The sequence below is a fragment of the Lepus europaeus genome, chromosome X (assembly GCF_033115175.1).
Source record: "Lepus europaeus isolate LE1 chromosome X, mLepTim1.pri, whole genome shotgun sequence".
NCBI classification, from domain to species: domain Eukaryota; kingdom Metazoa; phylum Chordata; class Mammalia; order Lagomorpha; family Leporidae; genus Lepus; species Lepus europaeus.
The window spans coordinates 85,810,019-85,823,634 of NC_084850.1; the positions used below are offsets into that span (position 1 = coordinate 85,810,019).

Genomic DNA, 13,616 nt, shown 5'->3' on the forward strand with positions numbered 1-13,616 from the left:
ACTTCAGAGCTTTGCTGTTAGACCTGGGTTCAAGTTCTAGCTCTATTACTTGAACTTTGGACCTTAGTCTCATCTGCCAGATAAGGACACCTATCTAGTTGACCTTTATTTGTGCGGAGCAAATAAAATTGTGGCAGGAACATGAAGATGCTTAGGAAATGTGGTTTCTCCCTTCCAAATCTGGACACCAGGGCAGGTCCCACAGTAGAGATCAGGCCTTTGGCCTGGTAAGGATTGTTCCCATTTCTCAGAGGAGCAAAGCAACATAAAGACAACACCCTGCTCCACTCTAGCCTCTGGGAAACCAGGGCAAGCTTTAAGAAAGCAGGAAGGGGCTGATATAGGGGGTTAGGCTGCCACCTGTGACACCAGCATCCCATATGGGCACCAGTTCAAGTTCCAGCTGCTCCACTTCCAATCCAGCTCCCTGCTCATGGCCTAGGAAAAGCAACAGAAGTTGGCTTAAGTGCTTGGGCCCCCGCTACCCGTGTGGGAGACCCAGATGAACCTCCAGGCTCCTGGATTTGACCCAGTTCAGCCCTGGCCATTGCAGCCACTTGGGGAATGAACCAGCGAATGGAAGCTCTGTCTCTCTCTGTCTCTCCCTCCTCTGTAACTCTTTCAAATAAACAAATCTTACAAAGTGGCAGGGAGGCACAGGTCCTTGCAATGAGCTCCCTAACAGCTCTCCCAGGGGCCAAGGAGCAGGGGTTGGAATTGGATCCCCCCCATCCCCCACCTGGCCCAGAGCACAGAAGGATCTTCCAAGACAGTAGATATGCTAATGTTTATTTCTTTACTTAACATTTAAAAAGATTTCATTGACATCAGTAACACAGCAGACACTTAAAATACAGGGGGCACAGGGCAGGGCAGGAGAGATCCCAGTTCCATTCCTGAGGTGGGGCCAAAGATCCGAGCCAGGTTTCTCCTACTCAGCTGGGAAAACCCAGAGAGAAAAAAATCCGTAGTCTCCTCCTCAGCATGGGACATCCTCCGCTGCTCACAGAAAGAGCTGGACTGTCCCGGGGACTGGCTCCCGAGGTGCCGTCTGGCAGGTGGGCTGGTTTTCTCTTCAGCAGGTGGCGTGGCACCTTCTGGAGAAGACACAGTAGTCACTTGGGGCTGGAGGCTGAGGTCCAAAGAAACCTGAAATCTAGGCAAGTCACTAAAAACGAAACGACACACACACACACTTCTGGCTGTAATCCGAAAGCATCTTCCATCGCCAGAGTGCGGGTAGAGATGACGACTCCGACTTCAGTGGGCCTCCTCTTCGATAGGGGAGTAGCCAGAGAAGAAGCTGGTGTTGCTGGCCAGAGTGCGTTTCTTTTTCTTCCCTGGAGCCTTAGTCTCTTGGGATTCTCTTGCTACTTGTTTGAACTCTGGGAGGTCGAAGGACAGAACTGGAACAGTCGACTTGGCCGGGACCGGCTCCTCCTCATACATCTCCTTAATGATCTAGGGAAGACAGAGGGATGGACAGACCTTGGAAAGGGGCGGTTGTGCAGGTTGTGTGCTTAACACTCTCCTACCCAGTAGTACCTGGGGTCCTCTCAGATTGCACCACGGAGAAATACTCCAGTCTGTGCCCGATGCCCGATTCCCAGCAAGCTGATTCTATCTTTCCCCTCCACACCAGGTCCGTTTCTCTTTCTCCCACCAGTCCCAGTCCCAGCTAATGTGGAGAAGGGCGCTAATAGGGTTTCTCAGCACCTGCTCTTTGGCTCGCCTACCTTGCTGTTAGGAGTGGCACAGACAGGGTTGAAGAAGCTCAATCCTGGTGTCACCTCTGTGGGATCCTCCAGTCTGGAGGAGCCTTCGGAATCGCGGGTCCGCTCAACAGCACCCAAGCTATCCTGAATGTCAAGCAGAGAGGCGTCTCATAAATGTGGCTATCAGGGTCACGAGGCCAGTGTGCTCCCCTTTGTCCAGTGAGATGCCACCTCCGAGGGACAGATCAGTCGGTCTGAGCAAGTTTTTGGGGTACCCTGCTTGGGCGGCGGTAGTGCTTGCCATGCTCTGTCCCCGTAGGAATGGAGCAAAGCTTGGAGGCAGCCCCTGAAGGCAAAGGACTGGGCAGGCTAGTGGCACAGGACACACCATGAGGCAGTGTTTAAAACAAAGCAAGCCCTGGTGGTTTCTTCGATTAAACTTCCCCTCTGTACCATCTGCAGTATTCTTGGCAGCACCCTTGTTGCCCATCGCCAGTGAGTATTCTTTCCAGATAAGGAAACCGGGACAGAGGAGTTGCTTAGCTAGCAAGCTGACTCTGCGGTAGAGCTTGGATGACGATGTTAGCCTGTAATCCAATCTCAGTTGTAGTGCTCAGCTGTATACCATCGAGGGCACTCACTGCGGCTTATCTCTGGCCTCGGCTTTCCTTCTCTGTTAAATGGGAGCACTGGACCAGATCAGTGTTTACACAACTGAAATGCTCAGGGGAAGTCCAGTACAAGGAGTCTTCAAAAAGTTCATGGAAAATAGCATATTATGAAAAAAATTATGCATGGGTTGCAAAAAAGCTTTTGTACCAGAATAAACTCATCTTCTTTTAAAAAGATTTATTTATTTTCTAAGTCAGAGTTACAGAGAGGGAGAGACAGAGATCTTCCATCTGCTGGTTCACCCCCCAGATGGCCGCAACTGCCAGCACTGGGCTAGGCCAAAGCCAGGAGCCAGGAGCTTCCTCTGAGTCTTCCACATGGGTCCAGGGGCCCAAGGACTTGGGCAATCCTCTACTGCTCTCTAGCTCCCTGCTAGTGCACCTGGGAAAGCAGCAGAAGATGGCCCAAGTCCATGAACTCCTGTACCCATGTAGGAGATCCAGATGGAGTTCTTACTTCTTGGCTCTGGCTTGGTCCAGCCCCAGGCATTGTGGCCATTTGGGGAGTGAATCAGCAGATGGAAGACCTCTTTCTCCTCCCCGCCCCAACCCCCATGTCATTGAAAGAAATTTTTTTTGCCTAAACTTTCTGAAGTACTCCCAGATAAGGAGGCCAGCTCTAGTCAACTTGGTCGACTATCAGAAAGATCTGGCCCTTGTGGGTATTTGCCTTAGAGCCACGGAAAAGCTGGTTCCCACAGGGAGGGTCTAATAAGTAATGTCTCAGACAGCAGAAGGATCAACTTCCTTCCTGGAAGCTGCCACCTCAGCACGTGGCTCTCGCCATTGCAGTAGAGGGCCCAGGCTCAGTTGACCCTGCCTGTCTATATCCCTGTGAGTGCCTGCTTTCGCTTTCCTTGTTCCTGCCCCAGAAACTGTGAAGAGACCTTACAGCCAGAGCTGGGGGTGGGGACCTGCATGCCTGGGAAGCTCCTGGGAAGGATTGTGGTTTCTGAAGGTCAGGTGTGGATGAGGGAGCAACAAGGAAGGAGGATTCAGAAGGGGAATGTCTCTGAGCACAGGGGAAGGAAGTAGAAAACCAGGGTGGGAGCTAGGGGGAAGTAGCCCCAACCTACCTTGCCTTGTTGGCGGTTCCGACACTTCGCAGGGTCACAGCTGCAGTTTATGCCACAGTCTGACTTTTGCTTCCTGCATCCACACTGCTTGTTTCCACACCAGCCTTTGCAGGAACACTGTGAAACAGGTTTGCAGAAAAGCACACTACTGAGAACACTGGGAGACTAGTTTAAGGTGCCTGCCCTCCATCTGCAAGCCTTTCTAGAAAAAAATGGAAAATACCATCATCTTTACCAAGCTTCACTCTCTTTACCCCTCTCTTCTTCAGTGAAACAATGGCCACCGAGAACACTACTGGTTTACTAACAAGTCATGCCAGGCAAATCCATTTGCTTTTTGTGGATGGTAGTATACCTTTTTTTTTTTTTAAAGATTTATTTATTTATTTGAAAGGCAGAGTTACAGAGAGGCAGAAGCAGAGGCAGAGGCAGAGAGCAAGAGAGAGGTCTTCCACCTGCTGGTTCATTCCCCAGTTGGCCACAACAGCCAGAGCTGAGCCAACCCAAAGCCAGGAGCCAGCAGCTTCTTCTGGGTCTCCCACATGAGTGTGGGGGCCCAAGCACTTGGAACATCTTTCACTGCTTTCCCAGGTGCATTAGCAGGCAACCGGATAGGAAGTAGAGCAGCTAGGACTCAAACCGGTGCCCATGTGGGCTGCTGGCGCTGCAGGTGGAGGCTTTTCCAGCTATACCACAGTGCAGGCCCCAACAGTAGTATACTTTAGGGAGAGATGCAAGGGAAACTTTAGGGAGAGATGCAAGGGAAATACTGCAAGGCAGCGGACGATGACTCTTATGACAGTTTTATGGCCAAAGGGAAGAACTGCAAGCTGGTTAGGTCTATTTAAGGACTGAGTATAGTTGGGGCCAGCGTTGTGGCACTGTGTGTGGAGCCATCAGAGTGAGCCACATCAGAGTTCTGGTTTCAATCCTTGCTGCTCTGCTTCCAACCCAGTGAATGCGCCTGGCAAGGCAGCGGATGATGGCCCAAGTACTTGGGCCCTTGCCACCCACGTGGGAGACCTGGATGGAGTTCCTGGCTTCCACAGGTTGTAGACATTTGGGGAGTGAACCAGTGAATGGAAGATCTGTCTCTCCACCTTTCAAATAAATAAAACTTAAAAAAAAACAAAAACAAAAAACACGGAGTATAGTTGCCTGTCATCTTTGGGTCTACCTGTCCTTTCATCTGGCTCCCATTTCTACAGTAGGTCCAGTGTCAGCCTAGGCTTTGCCCTCAGCACTTGAATTGCTCAACATTTTAACGAATCACTGATGACATGAAATAAAGTCATTTACATTTGAGAGCCCTTTTGTTTCCAGAATACTTCCATGTATATACATAACAGCATCTCACCACCAGTCAACAAGGTGGGTATATTGATCAGTTTGAACCACAGCACCAAGCTGGTAGGGGCATTAATATATAAGATAACAGAATCACAATCCAAAAATATTTTTAACAGGTTGTGATGATGGGCTAAATATAGAAAGAAAAGAAAGAACAGGGATAAACATTAAGTTTGGTATTTGGGTTCTCCCCAAATTAGCCAGACATATAATATGGGAGGATAGGGCGATATCTAGCTTAAAATTAGGGCCTAGGGATTTGAGGTAGTAGCAAGCCCTGTGAGTCAAGGGAATGAAATGGTTGTCAAAAGGCAAATGCAGGGGCTGGCAGCGTGGCTCACTTGGTTAATCCTCCGCCTATGGCGCCGGCATCCCATATGGACGCCAGTTCTAGTCCCTGTTGCTCCTCTTCCAGTCCAGCTCTCTGCTGTGGCCTGGGAGGGCAGTGGAGGATGGCCCAAGTGCTTGGGCCCCTGCACCCACATGGGAGACCAGGAGGAGGCACCTGGCTCCTGGCTACGGATCAGCGCAGTGCCAGCTGTAGCAGCCATTTGGGGAGTGAACCAATGGAAGGAGGACCTTTCTGTCTCTCCCTCTCACTGTCTATAACTACCTGTCAAATAAAAAAAATTAAATATAGATTAGATAGACAGATAGATAGATATGAGTATTAGGAAAAAAAACATAAAAAAAAGCAAATGCAGTCAGGCAGGAATCTGGAGTTCAGAAAACTTGGGGAGTAATTATTTCACTGTAACCTGGGTCAATCAGATCTCATTTAAAATAATGTATCCAATTTTAGGGCACCATTTTATTTCTCATGCATAAAAAAAAGACCAAAAAGAAAAAAAACCACACTCACGTACCCACTGTACCCCCTTCCCCCCAGCCAGTAAGTACAAAGCAGATGTGAGTGAGGTCTCTTGTGTATGCTTTTCCTGATCCTAGTCGCCTCCTTCCTTCCCAGGAGTACAGTCTCCTGAATTAGGTGTTTATCATTCATATGCATGTCTTTTACCAAATATGAGTTTCTATTAAAAAAATAAGGAACTGGCTCACATATTTTCAAACTAATATAAATGGCATCTTATTATATGCTGACTTTGTTCATTTTCACTCTATGACCATACCACAATTTGTCTCTTCTCCCGATAGTGTCATTTTTCACTCTTTACAAACAGGGCTGCAACAGCAATGGCTAACATGAGTGTGTGCCAGGCACTGTTCCAAGGGCATTTCCTAGAGCAAACCCTCTTAAATCAGGAAGTATATTTTTGTTGTGCACCTACTTGAGAGTTCACTGTGTATGTATTTAAATAAAGAAGAAATTAAAACAAAACACAGGTGAGTGACCAGAAGGATAAGAAACGAGGCTATAAGAGAAATGGTGGAAGAAAGTTTGGCTTGGAAAAGATATTAGAGCTCACAGGACTAAGTGTGAAGAGTCAGAAGAGTCCTCAGTGACTATCTGAAGCCTGATTTGATGTATGAAGCCCCTCTTGAACATCACTGGTCTAATTAGCCAAGGCACTATATATTGCGAGCTAATGATAGTTCCCATATAACTTCAAACTGCAGGAACAGATTCTGCCACCTAGAATGACATGGAATCACTTTACCCTCAGTCATAGCATACGCGTTCACTCCCTAAGCATAATTTTTACTCCCTATCCTTCTCTGTCCAAATCCTTTCAAAGCTAAATATACCTTGCTTCCTCAATGAGTCACCACATGACATGGTTTCCAAGTATCCTCACCACCGTAATGATACACCAATTTGCTAAAGTTCATCTTGGATTGTGAGATCCAGAAATGAGCACAACTTCCTCAGTGTGGTGTGACTATTGTGAAGTAGATTGGGACAAACAGCTCCCCTGTTAGGAGTGCAACAGTCCTGTTAAAGAGGCCTAAAAACCACAGTTGCTTTTTCCCTCCTTGTCACATATTTGTGGATTCATACCAAGTTTACAATCAAATTCAAGCTCTTAGGTCTTTTTCATATGAGAACCATCTCCTTGGTTCTGCCACAGTGAAGGAAGGTAGTGTCGTTTTTGTTTTTGTTTTTTTTTTTTGATTTTGAAGATGTCAATTTATAAAAACTGAAAATCATAAACATGATTTCAACCATTGTATACAATATTTCATCATGTGGCTATGCCACTTTTTTAACCAGTCCCCCATTGTTAGATATTAAGATTGCTTTGAAAGCAACTGTTCACTATTATAATTCATGCTGTAGCAAGCACCCTTGTGCACAAATATAATGTGAACTGTACCATGGTCGACAAGGCCCTCTACGATTTGGCCCCTGACTATCCCTGTGACCTTCCTGTGTGTGACCCTCTCCCACTTCTCAACAGACACTAGACATAATGGCCTTTTTAGCTGTTCCCTGAGACACCCAGCTCATTCCTGTCCTGCTGAGGTCTTTGCCTTTGTTCTTCCCATTTCCTGAAATGTCCTTCCTCTGGTTCTTAGCCCAACTGCTCCCTTACTGTGTTCTGTTCTCAGCTTAGATACCTCACGCTCAGAGAGGTCTCTCTTCTAAAGTGCTCTTTCCCCATCCATGCATTTTCTAGGACTTTGCTGTATTTTCTTTTCTCTTTTCCTATCACCACGTAACGTTGCTTTGTTTTTCAGGCTACTGTGTGTCTTTCCCCACAAGAATGTGCTTTGCGACAGCAAGGGTCTTACCTGGGTTGTTTATTATATTTCCAGCCTCTAGAAATAGTGCCTGGCATCCAGATGCCCAGAGAATTTTAGTTCAATGAATAACTCTATTCACATATCAATGACTACTTTCTTACTATAAACATCTATGTGCACAATTACTGGGTCAAAGGACAGAAACATTTCTAAGGCTTTTGATCTGCATTTTCAAGTTCCCTTCTAGAAAGGTATACTCATTTCTATTCCTAACTGCAATAGAGAGGAATGCCCTTCTTCATCACCCTTGCCAACACTAGACACTATAATTAAAAAAATCTTTGTTGCTTTGAATAAAACAGAGCAAAAGACAGAGTTCCACAGCAGTGTTAAAGAGATGCTGATCCACTGAATGCTGGACCTTGGGTACAGTCCTTGGACCATTTACACTTCCTTCTTAAGCATTCTGTTACCCTGTCCCCATTTCTCTCTTTTCTCCAAAGGGACATCATGAGGGTGGTATGTGAAGGGTTATCATGAAGAACGGCTGTACTTTTACATGGGCAAGGCTCACTGGGATGACATACAGGACAGCAGATTTCAGCTCAACAAAGAACAACTCTCTAACAATGAGTAGAATACAGTGGGCTGTCCTGTGAGGCAGAGCTCCCCGCTCCCAGAAGTCTTCAAGCAAGCAGAGGCTAGATAAACACCTGGTAATGTAGTACAGTCAGGATACACATGACAGACGTAGGCACGTGAATGCCATGGCAGGAGCTGTAACTTCAATCTATTCTCTCACACCAGGAAGCAGGACAGAATGTCAGAGAAGGGGCTGGTGTTGTGGCACAACAGGTTAAGCCACCACATTTTCAGTGTATAGCTGAGGCTCAGAACTTCTGCTATGGAGTCTAAAATTCTTCTAGCTTGAGTTCAGTCTTTCACTGTATCTCAGAAGGATAAGATCTGGCCAAAATTATGCCACAACAGGTTAAGATGTTCCCCATGACACTGGCAGCCCATATTGAAGTGCTGGTTCAAGTCCCAGCTGTTCCATTTCTGATCCAGCTATCTGCTAACGTGCCTGGGAAAGCAGTAGTACTTGGGCCCCTGCCACCTTTTGAAGATTTATTTTATTTATTTGAATGTCAGAGTTAGAGAGAGAGAGAGAGACAGAGAGAGAGAGACAGAGACCTTCTATCCGCTGGTTCATTCCCCAAATGGTTGCAACAGCTGTGGCTGTGCCAGGCCAAAGCCAGGAGCCAGGAACTTCTTCCGGGTTTCCCACGTGGGTGAAGGGGCCCAACCATTTGGGCTGTTTTCCGCTGCTTTCCCAGGCACATTAGCAGGGATCTGGATTGGAAGTGGAACATCCAGGTTTCGATACAGTGCCCATATGGGATTGCTCCACAACACGAGTCCCAAAATAAATCTTAAACACACACACACACACATCAGGCTAGGGACTGGGAGACCCAAGCCCTATTCCTATACATAATACATGTATGAGCTTAGACAAGTCACCTCATTCATTTTTTTTTCCTGCCAAGCTTGACAAATGAGAATATTTGTGAAATTCTTACAGTGCTTTAGCAACAATACCTGCATGGTATTTTGTCCTTTATAAGGTGCATGCATTCCTTTTTTTTTAACTTCCCAGATACCATATAATGTCATATAAAGGTAGTATTAGGAAAGCTTCTTGTGCAACTCTAACTGGTACTTTGACTTGGGCTATTCAGGCTGGAAGAGACCTTGTATATCATCTGTTCTAGTCTAATCCCTTCATTGTATAGACAAGAAATGTGAGGCCCAGATCAAGTGACTTGCTGAAGGTCACCCAATGAAGCAGTGGCAAAGTCCAGACTAGAACCCACGTCTCTCTGGCTTCTAGGTTATCACCTTTTCTACTATAGCACATGGCCCACCCCTCAGCAACTCCATTGTAAGTGTGGGACACATGGCAAGTAAGGAAGCCATGAACTCTGGGTAAGTCGTCATTTTGCTGCAGTCTCCTTTTCAGTAACCGAAGCAATGCTAACAAAGATGGCCTCACACAAAGCATAAATGTCTACAGCTGACATATCTCTGAGCAGTGTGACTGAAGAGCAATCCCAGCATCCAAGTACTTTGACACTGCCAAAAGAGAGAAAGGAGATTTCACACCAACTTGCTCCCCTTAAAGTCCAGTTATATTCATCTCCTAAATCATGCAATCAGAGGAAAAGTCTAGGAAAGAGTCATCTCTTACTGTTTTTAGAAACAGGATTCGGTCAGCGCCATGGCTCACCTGGCTAATCCTCCACCTGTGGCACCAGCACCCCGGGTTCTAGTCCTGGTTGGGGCACCGGGTACTAGTCCCGGTTGCTCCTCTTCCAGTCCGGCTCTCTGCTGTGGCTCTGGAGGGCAGCGGAGGATGGCCCAAGTGCTTGGGTCCCTGCACCCGCATGGGAGACCAGAAGGAGGTACCTGGCTCCTGGCTTTGGATTGATGCAGTGCCGGCTGTAGCGGCCATTAGGGGAGTGACCTTTTTCTTTGTCTCTCTCACTGTCTATATCTGTCTGTCTCTCTCACTGTCTAACTCTGGCCTGGCAAAAAAAAAAAAAAAAAAAAGCAAAGCAAGAAACAGGATTCATCATTGATAACAAACACAATTTCCTGCAATAGTTGCTGTACTTCCAAATGTCCCTTTTAAGCTGGGGGCAACGGTGCTATAACGAATATGCTTTCCCCAAAGACAAGGACAACAACACATGCTTCACATTTGGTTTTTAGGACCTTTCCCATTGCGTTCTGTGTGCGCTTCTTAACCTCGCCTCCAATTATTTAGCTGACCTTTTCATATCTATTCAGCTCATGCTCTCCGCTTCAGCCCCGGTAGAGCGTCCATCAGTGTTTTGATGAGGAAATGAAAGGCGAACATGTTCTTTTCCATTTTCTCCAAGTATTTGAGCCCTCTGTTCCTCCACCATCTCCAGGTATTTGCAACATGCTATTCATCTGTGCCAGAAATGTTTTCCCAGTCACTCCCAAGGCTGTATTTCCTTTCCCGTCTCACAGTGCAGCAACAGTCATCTCTTTCACGGAACGTTCCTAAACTACACCTCCTTGGTTTGGCCGCTTAGTCACTGTTGGAAACCTCTCACTCAGTCCACTTCCTTGACATGAACATACTGAGGTTCTCGAGTACACTTCTCTTTCCTTGCTTTGTTTTCCTGTTAGTTATAAGCTGTCTGAGGCTAAAGATGAGCTCTCAGTTCCACTGTGACACAAGATACATTACATTCCGATCGCTCGGACCCAAGGGTTAGCACCACAGGGCCATGTTGGAAGGCTGCTCAAAAAGCTCGTGGACAGGCCAGCACCGTGGCTCAACAGGCTAATCCTCCGCCTAGTGGCGCCGGCACACTGGGTTCTTGTCCCGGTTGGGGCGCTGGATTCTGTCCCGGTTGCCACTCTTCCAGGCCAGCTCTCTGCTGTGGCCCGGGAGTGCAGTGGAGGATGGCCCAAGTGGTTGGGTCCTGCACCCCATGGGAGACCAGGATAAGCACCTGGCTCCTGCCTTTAGAACAGCGCAGTGCGCCGGCTGCAGCGCGCCAGCCGCGGCGGCCATTGGAGGGTGAACAAATGGCAAAAGGAAGACCTTTCTCTCTGCCTCTCTCTCTCACTAGCCACTCTGCCTGTCAAAAAGTAAAAAAAAAAAAAAAAAAAAAGCTCGTGGACAATACACATTAAGAAAAAGCCATGGGGAGCTTGAAAAAAATGTTTTGCACCCAAATAATCTTTTCATTCTACTTTTCTAGAAACTTTGGGACGTGCCTACATATTCCTTAGGACTTGCTTGCTTTGGTGGTGTGATTTTACAAGGTTCAGTTGCCATGTGGTGTGCTATCAGCTAATCAAATCAAGCATCTTCTAGGCAGGCTAAGGCAATCTGTGAACTGTTCTCTGTAAGTGGAATGTGGCTGCAGGGCACAGCTGGGATTGTGGTGGTGAACCGTAGAACCTGGGAAGTTAATGTTTCAACACAGAACATCTAGGTTTGATAATTATGTAGGACCGACCACTGTTTAAGTAAATAAAGCATGCCTCAAAGTCAGGTTGTTCCTAACTAGCCTTAACTCACTGTGTTTGGTCTTAATTATTAGCTTTGTCTGTAATTTCCTTAGCCCCTTAGTCCAGTGAGCAAAATCATTCTATTACACAAGGAAGACACCGCGGCCACTCAGCTTCTGGCCTATTGGTTTTTTACTGTCATGACCATCATGTGGTGGGAACAAACTGGGCTTGGATCAGAATATTTGGTTCCAAGTCCTGGCTGTCCCTTTGGTGTGATGACCTTGGACAAAGTAAGTTCCCTCCTGTGGGCCTGAACTCCGTTGTGTAAAATAATAAACACCTCACTGAATTTTTGACGCCAATTAAATGAGGTAACATGTATGAGAATGTCTGATCGATTGCTATAAAAGGAAGTAGGACTGTGGATGAACACCTTGGAATCAGCTTCCTATTCAGATTGGTAAGAACCTGAAAGCATGATAAGCGCCCTCAGGCAGCCCTCTCCACCGGCCCGCGTTCGACACAGAGCTGGCCCAACGAGCCCCCGCAGAGTGAAGTCAATGCCTGTGATTGGGGCTCTGGGATCCAGGCAGCTCTGATGCAGAGTGTGGGGCCAGCATGTTCCTAGATCCAGAAACTATCCCACTGCTAATGAATGCTACAGATTAGAACCCCTGACAGAGCTGGCGCCTACCCCTTGGATGTTCTTCCTGGACATTTTAATTAATTTTGTTGGCTTCCATTCTTCATCATCGTCATCGTCACTATTGTCATCACTGTCCTCGGGCTCATTCACAGAATACTCTGAATATTTTATATCCTCGAGGTCCATGCTTTGCTCCAGGAACTTTTCTTTAACACGAGAAGGTTTTGGCTAAGTAAAAAAAAAAAAAAAAAGTTGGAGTGGTTATTTAATAAGACTTTTAAAAAATACTTATGGCACTATATCTTCTCAGTAGCGGTTGCCAACTGTATTCTCAGAGCAGAGATCTCAGACTCCCTCAAACACACCCCACTTGGCTTTACCAATCAGAACTGCCCTTTGGCCTTTGACATCGCAGAGTCTTTGAAGGGACAGAAGCTGGAGGCTGATCACTCTCAGGGAGGAAGGGAGGACTCATGGTATGATGAGATAAGTGCCCTCAGATGGACAGCTGAACATTATTTTCTCCTCCTCCCCTTCCTCGTCAGTTGTGTTCTATAATGCCTGGGCATGGCCCAGAGTCAGCCTTCTGGGAGAAAGGGAAATGCCTGTTTACCCAAGATTTTTCTCTAGTTTTATCTGGGACTCCAAGGAAAGCTGAAATGCTAGAATTTGGAAATTTTAACTCTCAACCTCTTAAAACAGGCAATTTTCAGACCTCACACAAAACCTCAGCTAAGCAAAGGTATCATAGGCACTAAGCATTTTACCTTAGGTGGGATATATTCAAAAGAAGAGTCTGGAGATAGAAGTGAATCCTTAGAAAAAGGAGGTTTCTGTCTGCTGGCTACTTGGAGGAGGGTCAGTTTCTATTTGAAAAGAAGAGACAAAGTATGTAATACAGGGCAGCTCCTGGTGAGTGTTCATGGCTAATACACAAACATTCCAGACTTAGGCTAGTTCAATCTTAAACTGCAGCAAGTGAGGTAGGCTTATAGTAGACTAGATGGAAGGATTCCCATCTTCTAAGATTAGTAGTAGATTTAGAAAAGGGCATCAGAGGCCAGTGTTGTGGCATAGCAGGTTAAACCACCACCTGAAATGTTGGCATCCCATATGGGTGCTGGTTTGAGTCCCAGCTGCTACATTTCTGACCCAGCTCCCTGCTAATGTGCCTGGAAAAGTAGAGGATCATGGATGAAGTGCTTGGACCCCTGCCACCCACGTTAAGAGACCTGGATGGAGCTCCAGGCTCCAGGCTTTGGTGTGGCCCAGCCCTGGCCATGGCAGCCATATGGGGAGTGAACCAGTGGAAGGAAGATGTCTCTCTGTCTCTCTCTCCCTCTCCCTCTGTAACTCTGCCTTTCAAATAAATAATTTTTTAAAGAAAAGGGCATTAAAAGCATGTGTTTATACCACTTTGAAACACACATGACTATCACATGGAAACTTAGGG

General features: G+C 46.7%; 1 protein-coding gene across 5 annotated transcripts in view; it reads right to left on the reverse strand.

The window, feature by feature from the left end:
- Positions 1-774: 774 nt before the first annotated feature.
- KIF4A (kinesin family member 4A) overlaps positions 775-13,616 on the reverse strand; it is a 131,270-nt gene continuing 118,428 nt past the window's right edge. For 4 of the 5 annotated variants that reach the window (XM_062183178.1, XM_062183175.1, XM_062183177.1 and 1 more), the window contains exons 28-32: positions 12,931-13,029; positions 12,212-12,391; positions 3,463-3,579; positions 1,737-1,859; positions 775-1,461 (exon numbers count right to left, since the gene is read on the reverse strand). In XM_062183178.1, coding sequence (XP_062039162.1) covers positions 1,261-1,461; positions 1,737-1,859; positions 3,463-3,579; positions 12,212-12,391; positions 12,931-13,029 — 720 coding nt within the window. In that variant the 3' untranslated portion in view covers positions 775-1,260. The remainder of the gene's footprint in view (positions 1,462-1,736; positions 1,860-3,462; positions 3,580-12,211; positions 12,392-12,930; positions 13,030-13,616) is intronic. The other variant, XM_062183176.1, reaches the window with a different exon arrangement.